The following is a 19,338-nucleotide window of genomic DNA, read 5'->3' as shown; positions in this document are numbered from 1 at the left end:
GATTCAATCGGTTTACTGGATTTCTCCGTTGTGTCAGTTATCTGCAAAGTATTTCTTCCACTAGTCATTTGTTCGATTGTCGTCTTTTCAGTCATGTCTGGTTTTGATGTGACCACTTGGACGGTTGTTACTTCCTTTATTGTGACTGGATTTGTTGTTACCACTTTAACGGTCGTTACTGGCTTTTTTGTGACCGGTTTGACTGTCGTAACCGGATTTGTCGTGACCACTTTCACTGTCGTGACTGGCTTTATTGTTACCTCTTTCACTGTCGTGACCGGCTTTGTTGTGATCACTTTCATCGTCGGGACCGGCTTTGTTGTGATCACTTTCATCGTCGGGACCGGCTTCGTTGTGATCACTTTCGTTGTCGTGACCGGCTTTGTTGTGATCACTTTCGTTGTCGTGACCGGCTTTGTTGTGATCACTTTCGTTGTCGGGGCTAGCGTTGTAGTAGAGCCGCCAGTAGTGGAGACCTCGATAGTGGATGTATCTGATACCGCGCTGACAGATGATCCTGCAGTTGCCACTACTGTAGTGGTACCACTGACACTAGCAGCAGATGATACACTTGCAGCACTGGAGCTTGAAGCAGCAGTATAGGTGGCAGTGGAGGTGATGGAGCTGGCAGCTGTTACGCTTCCTGCATATGTGGTTCCTGCAGATGTGGTTCCTGCAGATGTGGTTCCAGTAGAGGTCGTCAGGACAGTCGTGACAGGTACGGTAGTTTTTGGTTTCTTCCGCTTCTTCCGACTTTGTCTTCTTACTCGTACCACGATGGCACACTGACTTTTACACGCGTCTGAAATAAGAGAATATTTGGACATTTGCGTTTGTTTGCCTTTATCGAATTTTACTGTTCCAAATTGATAACATTTTGAAAACTCTTGATAGAAATTACAGGATTTTCGTTTCAGATATTGTATGCCAAGCCGAATTTCTATAAAAGGAATACAATAGTGATTCAGGAGGCAGAAACACCTTACTAACTCTTTATAGTCTTTAAAATGTGCACACAAAATTTAAAGCTGACATTTTTGTTGCATTTTTCATATTACAAACCATTTTGCAGGGCCCTTTCAACAGAGCAGTCGCACACAGGAGTATTCCAATGATAAGGTCTATCAATAACATAAGAGTAAGCAGCAGGCCCAAAGATTGACAGGTATATAGTCCAGAATGTGATACATGTCCTCACTATCCGACTTATCATGATTTTAAGGTTGCAACCTTTTTTTAGCGACGTCAAGCTGTTTGCTGATCCGTTACAGTTAGTGTTACATTACATGGTTAATTTCTACATTACTAGGACATAGGAGTAAGTGATGATTATATTATATCATGAGGTTATTTGTCAATCCAATAATCCATGTGATGTCACAAGTGTCACAATTGTAACGTACGTTTAACTGACTGTCAACGCACGGTATATACTAGCACAATGGCCATTAATTTATAACACAGTCAACACACAAACCTTCAACCTTAACCGTAACGCTGGCACACGGTTAAAACACGGTCACTACACGCATGGTTAGTAAAATAGGGATAAGATTAAGAAAGCAGGGGAGGGAGGGAGGGAGATGGAGAAGGAGTGGGAGAAGAAGGGGTGGGAGAGAAGGAGTTGCTACACGTTGCATATCACGTTTGTACACGCTTGCCGGCGAGCGAATTAAAGGGAAATACAACCTGTATCAAAGAAGGAGTGGGAAGTAACTTTTTACTCTTTTCAGTGTCTGATCACTGAGGGTGTGGTCTAATGGAGCGCGTGACCATTGCCTGAATAACAAGATCCCTAAACTGTGAAATGGTTTGCAAAAACCCAATCTTTTGACCACGATTATTCAATTTTAGGGCTTTTATTTCTCAACACAACATTTAATGTTGAAGCGAGACAAACTTCAATAAAACTCGGTGGTGATGGAAAATAGATAAAGATCAATAACGTCAGACGGTCAGACGTAAAGTATTGTACAATAGCAACTGTAAGCTAGATCGAATACATCGCACTGTCGGCCCAATCACGACGTAGATCGTCGATTTAAATTAGTTCTTCGTAATGATGTGGTACGAAGGAAATAAAAGGCTAATAATAATAAAACAGTTCCTTCAAAACAATTTAATCAAATAAAATCTAGTTTTAGATTACAACAAAACCACGAATTGCTACGGCAGAGCACAGGGTTCAAGTGAAGCACTGACTCGAAAATATGTGGTTTTCAGCCTTTGTTGTCCACAATGACCGTATTTAGTATAATCGTCCTGCAGGCTTCGTGCGCCCCATCAAAGTTATTGTGATCGTGGGTGTACATGGTCACCATGCCATGGTGATTGGTGGGGTAGCCTCACTAATAAAATAACTTTAATTTTCGGTGGAAAGTATTCTCGTGGAATCAAGAATATTAAGAAAAATGTGCCATTTTCGAACAAAATCAAATTTGAATAGCTAAGGACGAATGAGAATTGGAAAAATCATTAGGTGTCTGGCGAGAGGGATATTATAATGCTGTCTGAGTCTCCCAAAAGAAGGAGATAAATTCGTATGTTGATGATTTATGCAGCACCTTAGTTCAAACTGTTCAGTAAAATAAAACTTCAGAAGTGGTCCCTGGTGTCTGTTGAAAACTATCACAGAAACTTTAAGTTTGCGCTTGAAATACAATAAGATAGTCCGGCCCATTAAAAGTCTGGCCCACCAAGAGCCCGGCCCACTAAATGTCCAGATCACTAAATATCTAGATCGTCGTCCGGATCCTCGTCGTCCCAGTCGTCCACCTCGTCAGGAACGTAGTGAATATGCCCAGCTGACTCCTCTGTTTTGTCTGTTGAATTGCGAGTGTACGGTAGTTCTGTAGCGTCACGTGCACTCTTCTCTCGCTCAGATAGTCCTAACTCAAACGTTATCTGCGTGGGAGTTAGTCAGTTAGTGTTTATTAGCACTAAGTAGAATGTAGTGTAACTGTTTTATCGATCACACACAATACACATCTAATATCTATGATGTATTATTGTGGGGAACTACTTTTTATAGTTTAAGCATATTGTATAATGCATAATGCATATCAACTAATCTTCTCGAAGTCTTCAATTTGAATGTGGAACTTGATCCATATTAACATCATGACTGCTTTTGAATTGGCGAGGTTAGCAGTATAATTTGGACGGAGACTAGAGACTGGTGCTAAATGCCCCCTACTCCCTGGTTTACCCACAGGTCATACATAATATCCTGTCTTACTACAGGTCATACATAATATCCTGTCTTACTACAGGTTTTTAAACTGGTTATGTCACTCTTAATAAAAAACCGGGGAATCTGGTCATGCTGACTGAGTTGTCAGTCATTTGAGTTCCCGTTATATTAAACTAGTTTTTAGGCAGGTGCGTAATCGTCAAGAAAACATTATACGAACATTACTACAATACTGTGCTACAAACAAATACCATTTAAACGTGACCATCGATATCAACAGTACAAATCCACAATACAACATGAAGACAACATGAAGACAACATGAAGACAACATGAAGACAACATGAAGACAACATGAAAACAACATGAAAACAACATGAAGACAACATGAAGACAACATGAAGACATCATGAAAACAACATGAAGACAACATGAAGACAACATGAAGACAACATGAAAACAACATGAAGACAACATGAAGACAACATGAAAACAACATGAAGACAACATGAAGACAACATAAAAACAACATGAAGACAACATGAAGACAACATGAAGACAACATGAAGACAACATGAAGACAACATGAAGACAACATGAAGACAACATGAAGACAACATGAATCATCAACCAACATTGTGAGAGTTAGATTCGGGGGCAGCAGCGGTTTTTTCCTCGATTTTAGAGATATCCAACTTGAAGGAAGATTCTGATTTCAACAAACTGTAACGTTGCGTTTTCTTCTCCGTTCTTCCCGAACTTTGTCGTAACACTTCCTGGGTGACAGAGTATTTTAGCATCGACTTGTCTCAACTATGACTAATCGCGATTGTTTCTATCGAAACAAAAATAAACATTTATTGAAAATCGACATAGGAAGTATAAGGATGAGTGAAAAACATTGCCAATTTTGAGGGCAGCGCTAATTATCGAGAAAATAACTTAATTTCTGCAGAAATCGATTTGTTGCTTAATTAAATCACGCACTTCATTAGGGCATGATTAGAGATAAGACGCTAGAAGACCTTTACTTCAAACCCAGAGCTCCCAGGTCAAAGACTTACCATGAGTGTTCCGGAAAGAGGATCTTCAGGATCAGGAGAAAGTGATAAGATAAGATCGGGTAAGAGTAAGATAGTATCCTCCGTTTCCTGATCCAGAGTGTCGTGAGAGATGGTGGTTATGACTTTGTGCTCTCTACTGAGTTGTATTAGCTCCTTGTACACTCGCTGCAGCCCTGGAATCACAAGTGAAATTAGTGGAAACCCTTTTAATGGCTGAGTGTCTCAGTTGGTAAATCTTCCTGCTTGTTAATCGTGAGCTACCAGGTTCGATTCCCAGCTGAGTTACCAGCCATGGGGTGAGCGTCATTGATGCTCAGCTAATGGTTCCGAGTGATCTATGTAGCCCCCGATCCACTCAGCCGAATACTCGAGAAATCGGGTGTGAGGGTTAAATGAGGAGCTGCCCATTGCAGCCAAGTCTCAGGCGAAGATAGTATGGTACACACCACCTTAACCGTCACTGGCCCAATGTTTGATTGACGATGTCAATCCTTCGTAGCTCGGCGTGGCCCAGTGGTGCATCTCGCCGATCTACGAGAAGCATTATTGATTATTGGGGGGGGTGTCATGTCCGTCTATGTCCGCCTATGTCCTGTCCTTTTTGGATTCTATGAGACAACGGACGTGTTTTTTGGGACATGGGCGGACACGGACGGACATTGGCGGACTCGGACGGACATTGGCGGACTCGAACGGACATAGGCGGACCCGGACGGACATAGGCGGACTCGGACGGACATTGGTGGACATTAGCGGACATTGGTGGACATAAGCGGACAAACATTTTGAGAATTTTTCGCAACTTGTATTATAATCTTGTACAAAACAAACGACTTATTAATCACACTAAAGCTATTAATAGCTTTAACTTATTATATCAAATTATATAGGGACCAAGGAAAAGGCCCCAGGAGGAGGAGGAGGAGGAGGACTGGGGAGGAGAAGGACTGTTGAGGACTGATGAGGAGGACTGAGGACGAGGAGTAGGAGGAGGACTGAGGAGGGGAGGAGGAAGAGAACTGGGGAGAATCAGGAAGACCCAGGAGGAGGAGGAGGAGGACTCAGGAGGATGACTCAGGAGGAGGAGGACTCAGGAGGAGGACTGAGGACGAGGAGTAGGAGGAGGACTGAGGGGGGGAGGAGGAAGAGAACTGGGGAGGATCAGGAAGACCCAGGAGGAGGACCCAGGAGGAGGATCCAGGAGGATGAGGAGGAGGACTGAGGAGGATGACTCAGGAGGAGGAGGACTCAGGAGGAGGACTGAGGAGGACTGAGAAGGAGGAGGACTGAAGAGTACTGAAGAGTACTGAGGAGGATGGCTGAGGAGGATGGCTGAGGAGGATGGCTGAGGAGGATGGCTGAGGAGGATGACTGAGGAGGATGACTGAGGAGGATGACTGAGAGGGAGGAGGAGGATCAGGAAGACCCAGGAGGAGGAGGAGGACCCAGAAGGAGGACCTAGGAGGAGGAGGAGAAGAACTGAGGAGGATGACTCAGGAGGAGGACTCAGGAAGAGGACTCAGGAGGACTGAGAAGGAGGAGGACTGAGGAGGATGGCTGAGGAGGATGACTGAGAGGGAGGAGGAGGAGGAAGAGGAAGAAGAGGACTGAGGAGGAGGAGGAGAAGGACTGAGGAGGAGAAGGAGGACCCAGGAGGAGGACCCAGGAAAAGGCCCCAGGAGGAGGAGGAGGACTGGGGAGGAGGAGGACTGTTGAGGAGAACTGAGGAGGAGGAGGAGGAGTAGGAGGAGGACTGAGGAGGGGAGGAGGAAGAGGACTGGGGAGGATCAGGAAGACCCAGGAGGAGGAGGAGGAGGAGGAGGAGGACTGAGGAGGAGGACTGACGATGACTGAGAAGGAGGAGGACTGAGGAGTACTGAGGAGGATGGCTGAGGAGGATGGCTGAGGAGGATGACTGGGGAGGATGACTGAGAGGGAAGAGGAGGAGGAGGAGGAGGAGGACTCAGGAGGAGGAGGAAGAGGACTGAGAAGGAGGAGGACTGAGGAGGAGGAGGGCTGAATAGGAGGAGGACTGAGGAGGAGGAGGACTGAATAGGAGGAGGAGGGGGACTGGGGGAGGACTGAGGAGGAGGATGGAGGACTGAGGAGAAGGATGAGGAGGAGGACTGAGAAGGACTGAAGACTGAGGAGGAAGAGGAGGAGGATGAAGAGGAGGAAGATGACCTAGGAAGAGGACCCAGGAGGAGGAGGAGGAGGAGGACTGGGGAGGAGAAGGACTATTGAAGACTGATGAGGAGGACTGAGGACGAGGAGTAGGAGGAGGACTGAGGAGGGGAGGAGGAAGAGAACTGGGGAGGATCAGGAAGACCCAGGAGGAGGAGGAGGAGGACTCAGGAGGATGACTCAGGAGGAGGAGGACTCAGGAGGAGGACTGAGGACGAGGAGTAGGAGGAGGACTGAGGGGGGGAGGAGGAAGAGAACTGGGGAGGATCAGGAAGACCCAGGAGGAGGACCCAGGAGGAGGATCCAGGAGGATGAGGAGGAGGACTGAGGAGGATGACTCAGGAGGAGGAGGACTCAGGAGGAGGACTGAGGAGGACTGAGAAGGAGGAGGACTGAAGAGTACTGAAGAGTACTGATGAGGATCGCTGAGGAGGATGGCTGAGGAGGATGGCTGAGGAGGATGACTGAGGAGGATGACTGAGGAGGATGACTGAGAGGGAGGAGGAGGATCAGGAAGACCCAGGAGGAGGACCCAGGAGGAGGATCCAGGAGGATGAGGAGGAGGACTGAGGAGGATGACTCAGGAGGAGGAGGACTCAGGAGGAGGACTGAGGAGGACTGAGAAGGAGGAGGACTGAAGAGTACTGAAGAGTACTGAGGAGGATGGCTGAGGAGGATGGCTGAGGAGGATGACTGAGGAGGATGACTGAGGAGGATGACTGAGAGGGAGGAGGAGGATCAGGAAGACCCAGGAGGAGGAGGAGGACCCAGAAGGAGGACCTAGGAGGAGGAGGAGGAGAACTCAGGAGGATGACTCAGGAGGAGGAGGACTCAGGAGGAGGACTCAGGAGGACTGAGAAGGAGGAGGACTGAGGAGGATGGCTGAGGAGGATGACTGAGAGGGAGGAGGAGGAGGAAGAGAAGGAAGAGGACTGAGGAGGAGGAGGAGAAGGACTGAGGAGGAGAAGGAGGACCCAGGAGGAGGAGGACCCAGGAGGAGGACCCAGGAAAAGGCCCCAGGAGGAGGAGGAGAACTGGGGAGGAGGAGGACTGTTGAGGACTGATGAGGAGAACTGAGGACGAGGAGGAGTAGGAGGAGGACTCAGGAGGGGAGGAGGAAGAGGACTGGGGAGGATCAGGAAGACCCAGGAGGAGGACCCAGGAGGAGGAGGAGGAGGAGGACCCAGGAGGAGGAGGAGGAGGACTGAGGAGGACTGAGGAGGAGGACTGACGATGACTGAGAAGGAGGAGGACTGAGGAGTACTGAGGAGGATGGCTGAGGAGGATGGCTGAGGAGGATGACTGAGGAGGATGACTGAGAGGGAGGAGGAGGAGGACTCAGGAGGAGGACTCAGGAGGAAGAGGACTCAGGAGGAGGACTTAGGAGAAATGAGAAGGAGGACTGAGGAGAACTGAGGAGGAGGAGGAGGACTGAATAGGAGGAGGAGAAGGAGGGGGACTGGGAAAGGACTGAGGAGTAGGAGGACTGATGAGAAGGATGAGGAGGAGGACTGAGGACCGAGGATGAAGAGGAGGAGGAGGACCCAGGAGGAGGAGGACTGAGGAGGATGACTGAGAGGGTAGAGGAGGAGGAGGAGGAGGAGGACTCAGGAGGAGGAGGAAGAGGACTGAGAAGGAGGAGGACTGAGGAGGAGGAGGACTGAATAGGAGGAGGAGGAGGGGGACTGGGGGAGGACTGAGGAGGAGGATGGAGGACTGAGGAGAAGGATGAGGAGGAGGACTGAGAAGGACTGAGGACTGAGGAGGAAGAGGAGGAGGATGAAGAGGAGGAGGATGACCTAGGAAGAGGACCCAGGAGGAGGACTCAGGAGGAGGATGGAGGACTGAGGAGAAGGATGAGGAGGAGGACTGAGGAGGACTGAGGACTGAGGAGGAAGAGGAGGAGGATGAAGAGGAGGAGGACTGGGGAGGAGGACTGTTGAGGACTGATGAGGAGGACTGAGGACGAGGAGGAGGAGTAGGAGGAGGGCTGAGGAGGGGAGGAGGAAGAGGACTGAGCAAGATCAGGAAGACCCATGAGGAGGAGGAGGAAGAGTAGGAGGAGGAAGCATCTAAATGTTATTTCCATTTTTGTCCGTTTTTGTCCATTTTTGTCCGTTTTTGTCCGCTCTATTTTTGTCCGTTTTGAAAATATAGGGTACCGAACGGACAAAAAACATGATCCCCCTATAACAGCAAAAATTGAACATTTTATTTAGCAATTTAGGTGTCCATTAATGTCCGCTAATGTCCGTCTATGTCCGCCAATGTCCGCCTATGTCCGTCTATGTCCGCATATGTCCGTCTATGTCCGCCTATGTCCGCCTATGTCCGCCTATGTCCTGTCCTTTTTGGATTCTATGAGACAAGCGGACATAGACGGACGTGACACCCCCCCCCATTATTGGATGCGCGGCGCGGCCCAGTAGTGCATCGCGCTACAAGCCTAATGTATAATTTAATCCTTCGGCTTCCTGTAATTGGCTGGTACAACTGTGTAAAAATGTGGCTGTTGTCTGAAGTAAAATAAGTGTAAGATGGTGGTCACGTTCACTAAGTTGTATCTTAGCGATACTCGGTCAAGATATTTCAAAATATCGCAAATTTCAAAGCAACGACTCATTTTGAAAAGAGGGGAAGTGATTTAATCTTACCACAATAGAGAATCCAAAAACTGAGATTGTTAATGATGATTGTTCGTGTGTTTTCAGGGATGATTCGTGATAAAGCCTTGTTTTCTACCGCACAGTGCTTGAACGCATCTATCTGAAATAAGAGATAGTTATGGAAATGTATATAATAGGTGTTTTGACGGAGAAGCATGAAAATATCGTGTTGAAACTGAGAAACATGTGTCCTGTTAGGATCGAACTTGTTTATAAACAAGGTCTTCTATAAAATAGGTTGATCTCTTATACTTAGTATATTCGGTCAGGAACATGGTTATGTAAAAATAAGGTGAACAATCTGGCCAAAATACTCATGCCGATATAATTGAACAAAATATTACTCTAATCTGAGCAATCCAGTGCTATAATGACCTGTTTAAAAGTTGAAGATGGAAACTGGGGAGCAATGTTCAGACAGACAGTACCATCAAATCCATCCGCCACAGGGGATATAGATATCTGCGAGATGATATCGAGAGTTGGATAGAGGGCAGGAAGATGGATTACTGTAAATGCTAAATCTCCTTTCTTCTTGACCATTCTGAAAACTGAGCTGGTTTAAAGCTAGCATCGGCAAGATGTAGTTTTATAGATATCATAGCGAAATTAATAGTATAAATTAATATGTAAATTTTCTGCAAGGGATTGCGATGAAATAAAACAAAGTATCTACGAATCAAATGATCAACACAATAAATTTACAAATAATCAAAATACCAACTCTGAGTCAGTACATTAGTTCCAATTGTTCCTAGAATTAACAATTATTATGAGGGCCACAACTCAAAAGCCTCATAGCCAAATTCAAATCACATCAATTCTCTGAGATTAAATAAAGTTGCTCAATTAAAGAGCAATCTAAGGGTCTTCAAACTCGCCAGCCCCAGACATAGCAACGATAGGATCACCTCCCAACAACATAGCAGAGTTCCAGAGCGCCACCCTATCCAGTCCCTCCTGAACAGTATGGTCTCTACTATACACCAGATTACTCTTCGTCCCTTGCACTGCCACCGGACTCTTGCTAGCAATCTGAGCAGCTAGTGCCACCGCCTCCTCTATCATACTCTCCTTATCCACCAGGACCCGGGACACTATCCCTACTCGGGCTGCTTCATCTGAGGAGATCTTCCGAGCTGTTAAACAGTACTCGTTTACTAGACTCTGGTTACCAACTATCTTGGGGAGGCGCTGTATAGTCCCCACATCAGCTACAATACCAATGTCCACCTCCTTCACTTGCATGTAACACTCACTGGACATCAGCCTGATATCAGCCCCGCAGATCAGGTCAATGCCTCCCCCTATGCAGGCTCCGTGGACAGCAGCTATCACTGGTTTCCGGCACTTCTCTACTGCGGTGAAGCTATCCTGTAGTTTCTTCACGGTCTTCAGCAAACTAAGAGACTTGTGAGCCGAGTCAGACTGCTGGGGCACAACACTGATAAATGCTGATATGTCAATCCCGGCCGTGAACATTTTACCGTTACCCGACAAGATGATCGCTCTGCAATCTGAGGTATCTGATAATTCGTCGAACGCTTCCCCTATCTCATACCACATCTCCAGAGACATGGCATTCCTTTTCTCTGGTCGGTTGAGTTGGACATGGTAAACTTTGGGTGACGGGGTTTCTATTTTTAGAAACTGGTAGGTTGAAATGCTCCTCCCTAGGGAAGGAAGAGATCGTTGTAATGCCTTTCTCAACATTTAACCTGAAAACAATTATCTTTATGTATAAGTTGGCACCTTATTCGCCCAGAATAAATTCAATGTGAATTTAGTATTTTGTGAGTTGAATGAAATGTATATAACTACATCATCACTATCAGAGACGAATATCGTATTTCAAGACCTGTATTATAAAGTTTATTCTAAACCGCTATACACTATATGAAACTCAGTAACAACAGATGCAATTTGAAATGCACATTAAATAATCAATAAAACATATGTCCACTTCTTCTCTATTTATGAATTCAGACTTTATACCACTTCCTTTAAAGAGTAGAAGATTACCCTTAAATACTCAAAACATAATTTTAACAGTTCTACAATAGGGAAAGATCTATATACCAGATCTATATACCAGATCTATATACCAGCCTAAACACTAAAAGGGATTCAATTTTTAATGAAATTCGGGTCATGTACAAAATTTGACGTCAAATGATATCAAAATCAGAACTTACGACCCAAAACTAAGGAACATACGTACAAGCAATAATTTAAGCCAGGAGAACTTTGATACAAAGGGAACTTATCACCTCTCTAAGAAAAAATAACTAGAAATGGCAATACAACAAAATCAAAACAGCATCTCACAAAATGCAGAAGTGCATTCTCATTTCCGTTCTAGGTTAGGATCGGATGCGCAATGCGCGGCTCTAATCAAGAAATCTAGAGCTGCGTAGCCAACCCAAATATGCGAAATTAACAGTGTAAGAAAATAAACCGATCTGTTAGGAGATTTCAGGGTTAGGTTTGATAGTTGCAAGTGTCGAGTCAAGTCTCTCCAGATATTTGTTTATCGATTTCAAGTGTGAAGACATCATCTCAACTTTAGTCATGTCCTTCTCCATCGAACTGGCTTTGGATAGCAGAGAATACATTGCTTTTACCGACCTAGTAGATAATTGAGGGTCTATCAATCCACAATCGATGATAAAATTCTGATGTTATTGGAAAACAAATCGTGGGATCGGGATTGAAATTAAATAAGAGACTTTTAATTTTATTCGTTAATTTACTTGTCGGTATTATCCGAGACTTCATCAACAGCTTTAGCGTGAAAGTCGACAAATCTAGCAGTGTGTGAGCTCATTTCACACATCTCTCGTTCCAGCCAGGAAACCATCCCAGCCAAATCTTTTGAAGTTCTCTCTAGTCTGACAGTCATTTCTCTCATAATCTGAAAATAGTCATTATATTCAGAATAATAAGTAATAATACATAATTACGTAACATGTACATGCATGTAATTTTTGTTATTATGTATTTTTACGTAGATTTTTAAGAGCCAAGTCTGTGTTTCTGTCATTACAACAAATTGATAGCATGATAAAATTTCAAAAGAGTATCCTCAATAACAGCTGACCATTTGTGTCCCTATTTCGAACCTGGGGGTTGATGGGGGGAATGTCCTTCTCTGGAGGGGAATTCATACTTTCCGCCCTTTTCTCTCTTATTATAACTTCTTTTTCTTCAATACTTTCGAGGAATTTCAGTAAACTTTCTTTACGCGACTCCATCTAAGTGGTCCTCATCCCTTGAGGCTCTCCATATCGTGATAAGGTTCGTCACATTAGGCTATGTCAGGTGTTAATAATCAAGTGAAACGGTTTTAAGTATGAGTATATCTTGAGCATTGACTAGTTAGAGAGAATGTCCAGTTGCAGCAATTGGTAAAAATGAAAAACGGTGAGGTTGTTAAAATTAGATAAATAAATTATAAAAACTCAAAAAAGCCAAATATCTCTCTTAATATCCAGTACGAACTATATAACCGGGATGTCATTCTTGTCAACAGCGAAATGTCTAAGCATGTCAGCTTCTAGCGCGTGGAGCTTTCCGACAATACATAAACTGTGAAGTGGCTTCCCAAAATCTTCTGTAGCCATTCTCTTCAAAGTTCCTGAGAAAAGTAGAAGTGTTAATATTATACTAGAAACCTGTCAGCTGTCAGGGTTAAATTAAACTAAACGCTGACATTGGAAACATGAAACGTGGAAGCAAAATTTGTGTACTTAACGCAGCTAGATAGTTGTGATTTTGTTCGGTGGTGAATTGAGTATGCATGTTGCTGTCAATTTAGAATTCTGATTATTGTAACCATTACAGCTTTAAAACCATACTTTCCATGCTGAAATCTATCAAATTTGGTGCGTATGCCCAAATGTGGGCACATGATTTTTGGCTCACAACTCAGCGATTTTTTGTCCGATCTGGATTAAAATTCAATCACGAGCTACAAGCGGAAATCTGAGTTTTGCGCATGTTGAGGGCATTTTGCATAATTGGGCCAAAAAGGACACAGGTTTTATGTCGTAAAAACGTTCCACAAAAAATCCAGACTGGACCCCCTACCCTCTCACCTGATTTTATAACTTGCCCCTCCGTGCCCAATCGTGCAATGCCGACACATAACGTATCTTCACTGAGAAACTCCTTGTCACAATTATCCCCATCTTTGATTATCTCCAAGATTTGTTCGATTGCAGTGTTAACCGACATGTATGAAGGAGGTTCGTAAACTTTATTGCCCCGCACCATTTTGCTCCAGTCGATTTCCTTGACCTGGAATTATTATTATTATACAGAGTAAAGACCATAATATTCAATGTTTGTATGTGATCAGAATTTCAGAGCCAAGGAAATAAAGCAAAATCAAATTACAGCTTTAGTCCCTGCTAATTTCTGACAAAGCGAGTTAAACGAACGCTCGTGCACAGTATGCTGAACAGATTAAAATTCGTTCCGCGCGCTACGAAACCAAGACACGTGATATATATGACGATACGTGTCCCTGACTTTGGCACAGTGACACAAACACGGCACATTCTGTGTAAGGCAATAGAAGATCAGATATAGACTTACCCTGATATCCAATAAGCACAAAACATGGAGTCCATTTCGCAAATTCTTTATAATCTTATCAACAAAGCTGGTAGGCTTCCAATTCTCCTTCCAAAAGCAAATGCTGACAGTGTCCCCGAAATTGTAGAGCTGTAACCCCGTGCTGGCTACAGCGTTCATGATACTAGCATTGTGTATAACTCTGTAACTGATACCCTTCTCTATTGCTCGCAATATTATGTCAGTATGTGTGGTTGCTCCAAGCGGATCACCAACAACTAAAAATGCGACGTCTTGAGTCAAAGCAGGATCTAAAATGAGTTCTGATTCTGATTCGACCATTTCTCTGTCGGCGATCGTAATCTCTTTATCGTAATACTTCTCTAAAGTGTCCAACTCTGAATTAAGGAGCAAGGATGTGTAAGCTTCGAGAAATACTTTGTCGCATTTTCTGACAGTTTCCAATCCTTTGACTGTAATGTCTGTAACGTCGCCTAACCCTAGTCCTATTAAGTACAGCATCCTGGGAAAATCAGTGGGTTAGGAATAGAGACGAATGTTCAGCTAATGATGAGGGGCGTCAACCTCATAAATATAAATAAATAGCTATACCTCTTTTGAAATCGGAGGAAATATTAGGTATTTATGAGGTTGATGCCCCCCCCCCCCCCTCCAATAATGTAAAAGCTATAGCTTTGATCGACTTAACATCAATTTAATGGGAAGTTGAGTTTTGATTGTAAAATAGAGAGGTTTCAGGAATCAGAGGACGGTGCAGCAGATTGGCTGCGAGGTAAGGGTTCTATAATTAAAATAATCCGAACATTTTACACTGACATATTAATAAGATACTATTTTGATGTATATTTAACTTGTGTCAAATCAAAATTCCATTCATAACAACATGTATAATACTCTACATAAAATCTCACAAAATAATTAGCAGTCATTAGTAGCTTTAACCTGAAGTTGACGTTCATGTTGACAAGGTGCCAGACAAGCCAGTAACTTCTGGCTATTCTACATCTTGCGAACATACTTTAGACTGGAATTCTCAGTCGTGTAACCAGCACTCCGACGTATATGTTTAGTACTAGTGACGTGATAGTGACGTGATAGTGACGTGGTAGTGACGTGGTAGTGACGTAATAGTGACGTGGTAGTGACGTGATAGTGACGTGGTAGTGACGTGGTAGTGTATTCTGTAAAAAGTACCCGTATACAAAATCCTCTTGATTGATACACCATAAGTGCTTGTAGAAAAGCAGAGTACTGTTCATGAGTGTACTTCAATAATTGATCTGGTGCTTCAACCATTCCAGGATATTTAACAGTTAATAGCTGAAAAACTGATGCCAAATTGGTGCTTGTAGAAAAGCAGAGTACTGTTTATGAGTGTACTCCAATATTTGATCTGGTGCTTCAACCACTCCAGAATGTTCCAGAAGTTTCTATTTTCTTCTGGGAAGAGAAACCGTCTTCTCTTTTTCTCAATATATATTGTACACATTAAGAATAATAATAGTCTGGTAATAACAAATCCTCTTGATTGATACACCATAAGTGTTGGAAGAAAAGCAGAATACTGTTCATGAGTGTATTCCAATATTTGATCTGGTGCTTCAACCACTCCAGTATATTTAACAGTAATAGCAGGTAAAACTGATGTCAAATTGGTGCTTGTAGAAAAGCAGAATACTGTTCATGAGTGTACTCCAATATTTGATCTGGTGCTTCAACTACTCCAGTATGTTCCAGAAGTTTCTATTTTCTTCTGGGAAGAGAAACCGTCTTCTCTTTTTCTCAATATATATTGTATACATTAAGGAGAATAATAGTCTGGTAATAACAAATCCTCTTGATTGATACACCATAAGTGTTGGAAGAAAAGCAGAATTCTGTTCTTGAGTGTACTCCAATATTTGATCTGGTGCTTCAACTACTCCAGAATGTTCCAGAAGTTTCTATTTTCTTCTGGGAAGAGAAACTGTCTTCTCTTTTTCTCAATATAGATTGTACACATTAAGGAGAATAATAGTCTGGTAATAACAAATCCTCTTGATTGATACACCATAAGTGTTGGAAGAAAAGCAGAATATTGTTCATGAGTGTATTCCAATATTTGATCTGGTGCTTCAACCACTCCAGTATATTTAACAGTAATAGCAGGTAAAACTGATGTCAAATTGGTGCTTGTAGAAAAGCAAAATACTGTTCATGAGTGTACTCCAATATTTGATCTGGTGCTTCAACCACTCCAGTATGTTCCAGAAGTTTCTATTTTCTTCTGGGAAGAGAAACCGTCTTCTCTTTTTCTCAATATATATTGTATACATTAAGGAGAATAATAGTCTGGTTATAACAAATCCTCTTGATTGATACACCATAAGTGTTGGAAGAAAAGCAGAATACTGTTCATGAGTGTACTCCAATATTTGATCTGGTGCTTCAACTACTCCAGAATGTTCCAGAAGTTTCTATTTTCTTCTGGGAAGAGAAACTGTCTTCTCTTTTTCTCAATATAGATTGTACACATTAAGGAGAATAATAGTCTGGTAATAACAAATCCTCTTGATTGATACACCATAAGTGTTGGAAGAAAAGCAGAATACTGTTCATGAGTGTATTCCAATATTTGATCTGGTGCTTCAACTACTCCAGGATATATTTACGAAACTTTCTATCCTATTCTGTTTACTCGTCTAGAATGTTTACCAAGACTCTTGGTTGGTACACCATATTTACTGTAAAGAGTGTAGTTCTCGTAGACAAGATATTTCACAGACACAGTTTGTCCATCTACCATCATCCAGGATAGGATTCATTTCTGATCAAGATAAGTTAGTAGGTTTTCAGGAATTGGGGTAAATTGGACTAGTGATTATGTTAGTTGAGCATTGTTTGTGTTAGACAATAGGATCATTTGTGTTGTAAAACAAGAGGGACTGTAGTGGAACTAATTCAAATTTGTTTCAGGATGAACTGAAATTCATAACATCGTGGATTTGACCAGCATTTTTGAATCTTAATTAATCTTATTTTACAGAAAATACACACGAATGGGAGAGAATATTATTCATTTAAATTAAATATAAATATGTAGATCACATTAACATTTGATCTGCATCTAATCAAATTCGCAAAAGCAATTAACAATTCCCCCAATAATGTGGCCCATAGTGAGTCCCCATATCACCGGATTGGGCCACGTGTGCCAGGCTTGGTTCCAGTCTAGGAACATGGGTACAGCTCCCAACCAACCAAACAGTAACACAATGCAGAGTGATGGGTTGGAGGAACTCTCCTGGTAAAGAGAGAATGTTAACAGCAGGGTGTAATAGGAGATACTTGCACGTGCACATTAGTGGATACTTGCACGTGCACATTAGTGGATACTTGCACGTGCAGATTAATCAAGTGTAAATGAATAAAATTGGATTTTGTAAAACGATGGCAAAAAGAATAGAAGAATCATTTTCATATGACAAACCTTCTTTTTAAAGTTAATAGAGGAAGTGTAGGGTGATGTGTAGACACTGGCAAGTAGAGATACTGACATTAAGTTGTCCATTTTAGCATACGGAGCTCCAAATATCACAAAAACCACGCTCCAGGCTGCTATGCTGCACACTGGACAATATTTAGAGTTAATTTTGTTTAGAAACAAAAGCGAAAGAAAAAACACAGATTTTTAAAATAAGAATATGCTATTACGATAACGATGATGACTCGTGAGTATCAAATGTTAAACACACACCTGTATGGTACAAATATCTGACATTCAGTTCATGTTTCTGTAGCCCTCTTATTGATAAGAAAACCCAAATAGCCGCAGAGAAGATAAGATGGGATGAGAAGTCGGTGACGTAGTCCGCTAAGAAGTGATTGGTGATGAACCAGCTGGATGAGATTGCGATAATATCCACTACAACATCCATATCATACACTGAGAAAGTAGAGATTAGTAAGAGTTCTTGATTAGTGAAGCGCGGTAAAGGACGAAACGTCGATTATTTTCATAGTTTTACTAGTTATTTGTCTTGTTTTACTTTGTTTGTCGAGAGCCGTGATGCTTCCTTCTAATCACTACTAAACTCGGCCTTACCAAACCAAAGCAATATTTAACAAGTTTCTGGGTTTTATAACAAGAATTGAAACCATATTTTAAACAATAGAAAATTGAATTAAGACTGAATGCATTTTCAATTAATAAACACCCTAATATTTTTGACATCAAGATAACTCCCAAATACCCTTTATTTTGGCTCAACGGAACATTAAACTAAACACGAAAAAATTTTAAGAAATGAGCATTAAAAGGTTCAAAATATTAACAAATGAAATTGAAATTATGGACTAAGACATACAATAAATCATTTATGCATACAAGAAAGTTTGCTTCTCTTAAGCAATTAAGAAATATAAAAGTTAAATAAGATAGAAAACTCTGAATGATTTTCGGTATAGTAACATATTTAAATTTAATTAGAAGGACTAAGAATTAAAACATATAGATTGATTCAAAAAGTGAAAAATAATATATAATATTAAGTCCCAGATAAACGCCACGTCATTACTTTATAATATCTTTTGAATATTCTCGACTCTTCTACTGTTTCTTCTCTTTACCTCCTGGCAGAGGAATAATTCCGGAGAACAAAGCGGATCCAGAAAAAACCAGAGTAGTTCCAATCCAGTGAACCAAAGTAAATGGATTCTGGAAAAGAAATATTGAAAGGAGTAAGGAAATAAACTTGCGGAGGGTCGTGACCATGGTAACCGAAAGAGAACTCCACTCACTCAGCAAGTAGAAGATACCTTTTATACCCACACTTTGGAGGACAACATTGACAGCAATACAACACCAAAGAAACGGAAAGCTGACTCCAAGGATCGAGACTGGGTCAGAGTTATTGAAATCGACAATGGTCTGAGCTAGATCGCTGTAGTTGAAGATAAAAGCGGGTAACCCTAGGATATGGGAGAAAAACAGCACCTCGTCTGATTTCTTACCAAATTTAGCGAACAACTTTTCCTGAAAAACACCCATAACAGCACTACCAAAGAGAGCATAGGTCAGCATGGTTATCCCTGTCATCCAAACACTGAACGTAGCGTCATCAGCTGAGTTCTTCTTCAAATCAGCACTTGCCAGAGTTGCAACTATGATACCTGCAGTTACCATCACCACAGAAATGTACTTGCTCAAGGAATAAGATCTCCTGAAAGCAATGATAGAAACCACCATGTTAGCGAGTAGAGAACCAGACCGGAAGATCAAGAGGGTGGGCATATCCACAGCGTAGCTGAGAGCCATGTTGTTGGAGAGGTTGGTGGTGTAGAAGAGGAAGGTGATGATAAGGTAGTTGTGGAGGGGGATGGTGTAGTTGGTTAGCAGTCCGGGTTGGAGAACGATAGTCTGCAGTACAATGGTCACGTACGCGGAGAATGTTACGAAAGCTGTGCAGTTTGGAGCTTCCTTTACGATCTTCTCCAGGAGCAGAACATTGCTGCAGCAGATAATCACTGTCACGATCATTACTATTATAGATGTTATGCTCACTCCCGTCTTTACATTTTCAGTGTTTTCAGTCCGAGTTTCACACTCCTCAGCTTCTTTTTCCACCATAGTTTCACCTGTAAAATTATCGCA

General features: G+C 42.5%; 4 protein-coding genes across 5 annotated transcripts in view; all 4 read right to left on the bottom strand.

Annotated features, from left to right (window-relative positions):
- Window positions 1-1,918: 1,918 nt before the first annotated feature.
- LOC134811612 (delta(3,5)-Delta(2,4)-dienoyl-CoA isomerase, mitochondrial-like) lies at window positions 1,919-12,415 on the bottom strand. Of its 2 annotated transcripts, XM_063818588.1 has the most exons (7): window positions 12,230-12,415; window positions 11,861-12,021; window positions 9,483-11,735; window positions 9,096-9,207; window positions 4,258-4,430; window positions 3,829-3,969; window positions 1,919-2,904 (listed from the first exon to the last, which is right to left on the bottom strand). In XM_063818588.1, the coding sequence occupies exons 3-7, from the start codon at window positions 9,648-9,650 to the stop codon at window positions 2,728-2,730; spliced, it is 771 nt and encodes a 256-aa protein (XP_063674658.1). In that variant the 5' UTR covers window positions 9,651-11,735; window positions 11,861-12,021; window positions 12,230-12,415; the 3' UTR covers window positions 1,919-2,727. The 2 variants fall into 2 exon arrangements, with proteins under 2 accessions (XP_063674658.1, XP_063674657.1); XM_063818587.1 differs by lacking the exons at window positions 1,919-2,904; window positions 3,829-3,969; window positions 4,258-4,430; window positions 9,096-9,207 and having other exon boundaries at window positions 9,781-10,825; window positions 11,566-11,735.
- Window positions 12,416-12,535: 120 nt separating this feature from the next.
- LOC134811614 (diphthine methyl ester synthase-like) overlaps window positions 12,536-19,338 on the bottom strand; it is a 56,770-nt gene continuing 49,967 nt past the window's right edge. Inside the window, exons 2-4 of the mRNA XM_063818590.1 lie at window positions 13,707-14,208; window positions 13,205-13,406; window positions 12,536-12,744 (exon numbers count right to left, since the gene is read on the bottom strand). Of these exons, the coding sequence (XP_063674660.1) occupies window positions 12,608-12,744; window positions 13,205-13,406; window positions 13,707-14,207 (840 nt within the window). The 5' untranslated portion in view covers window position 14,208 and the 3' untranslated portion in view covers window positions 12,536-12,607. The remainder of the gene's footprint in view (window positions 12,745-13,204; window positions 13,407-13,706; window positions 14,209-19,338) is intronic.
- LOC134811727 (uncharacterized) lies at window positions 16,746-17,627 on the bottom strand. Its single transcript, XM_063818762.1, has 3 exons — window positions 17,443-17,627; window positions 17,176-17,315; window positions 16,746-16,989 (listed from the first exon to the last, which is right to left on the bottom strand). The coding sequence occupies exons 1-3, from the start codon at window positions 17,621-17,623 to the stop codon at window positions 16,813-16,815; spliced, it is 498 nt and encodes a 165-aa protein (XP_063674832.1). The 5' UTR covers window positions 17,624-17,627; the 3' UTR covers window positions 16,746-16,812.
- On the bottom strand, window positions 17,848-19,328 carry LOC134811610 (UDP-xylose and UDP-N-acetylglucosamine transporter-like). The gene has a single exon (XM_063818584.1). It carries the CDS (start codon window positions 19,312-19,314, stop codon window positions 18,295-18,297), a length of 1,020 nt encoding a protein of 339 aa, XP_063674654.1. The 5' UTR covers window positions 19,315-19,328; the 3' UTR covers window positions 17,848-18,294.

Source organism: Bolinopsis microptera, chromosome 2 (genome assembly GCF_026151205.1).
Source record: "Bolinopsis microptera isolate Bmic1 chromosome 2, MBARI_Bmic_1.0, whole genome shotgun sequence".
In the NCBI taxonomy this organism is placed as follows: domain Eukaryota; kingdom Metazoa; phylum Ctenophora; class Tentaculata; order Lobata; family Bolinopsidae; genus Bolinopsis; species Bolinopsis microptera.
Note: the sequence above shows the minus strand (reverse complement) of the source record. Positions and strands in the feature narration are given on the sequence as shown.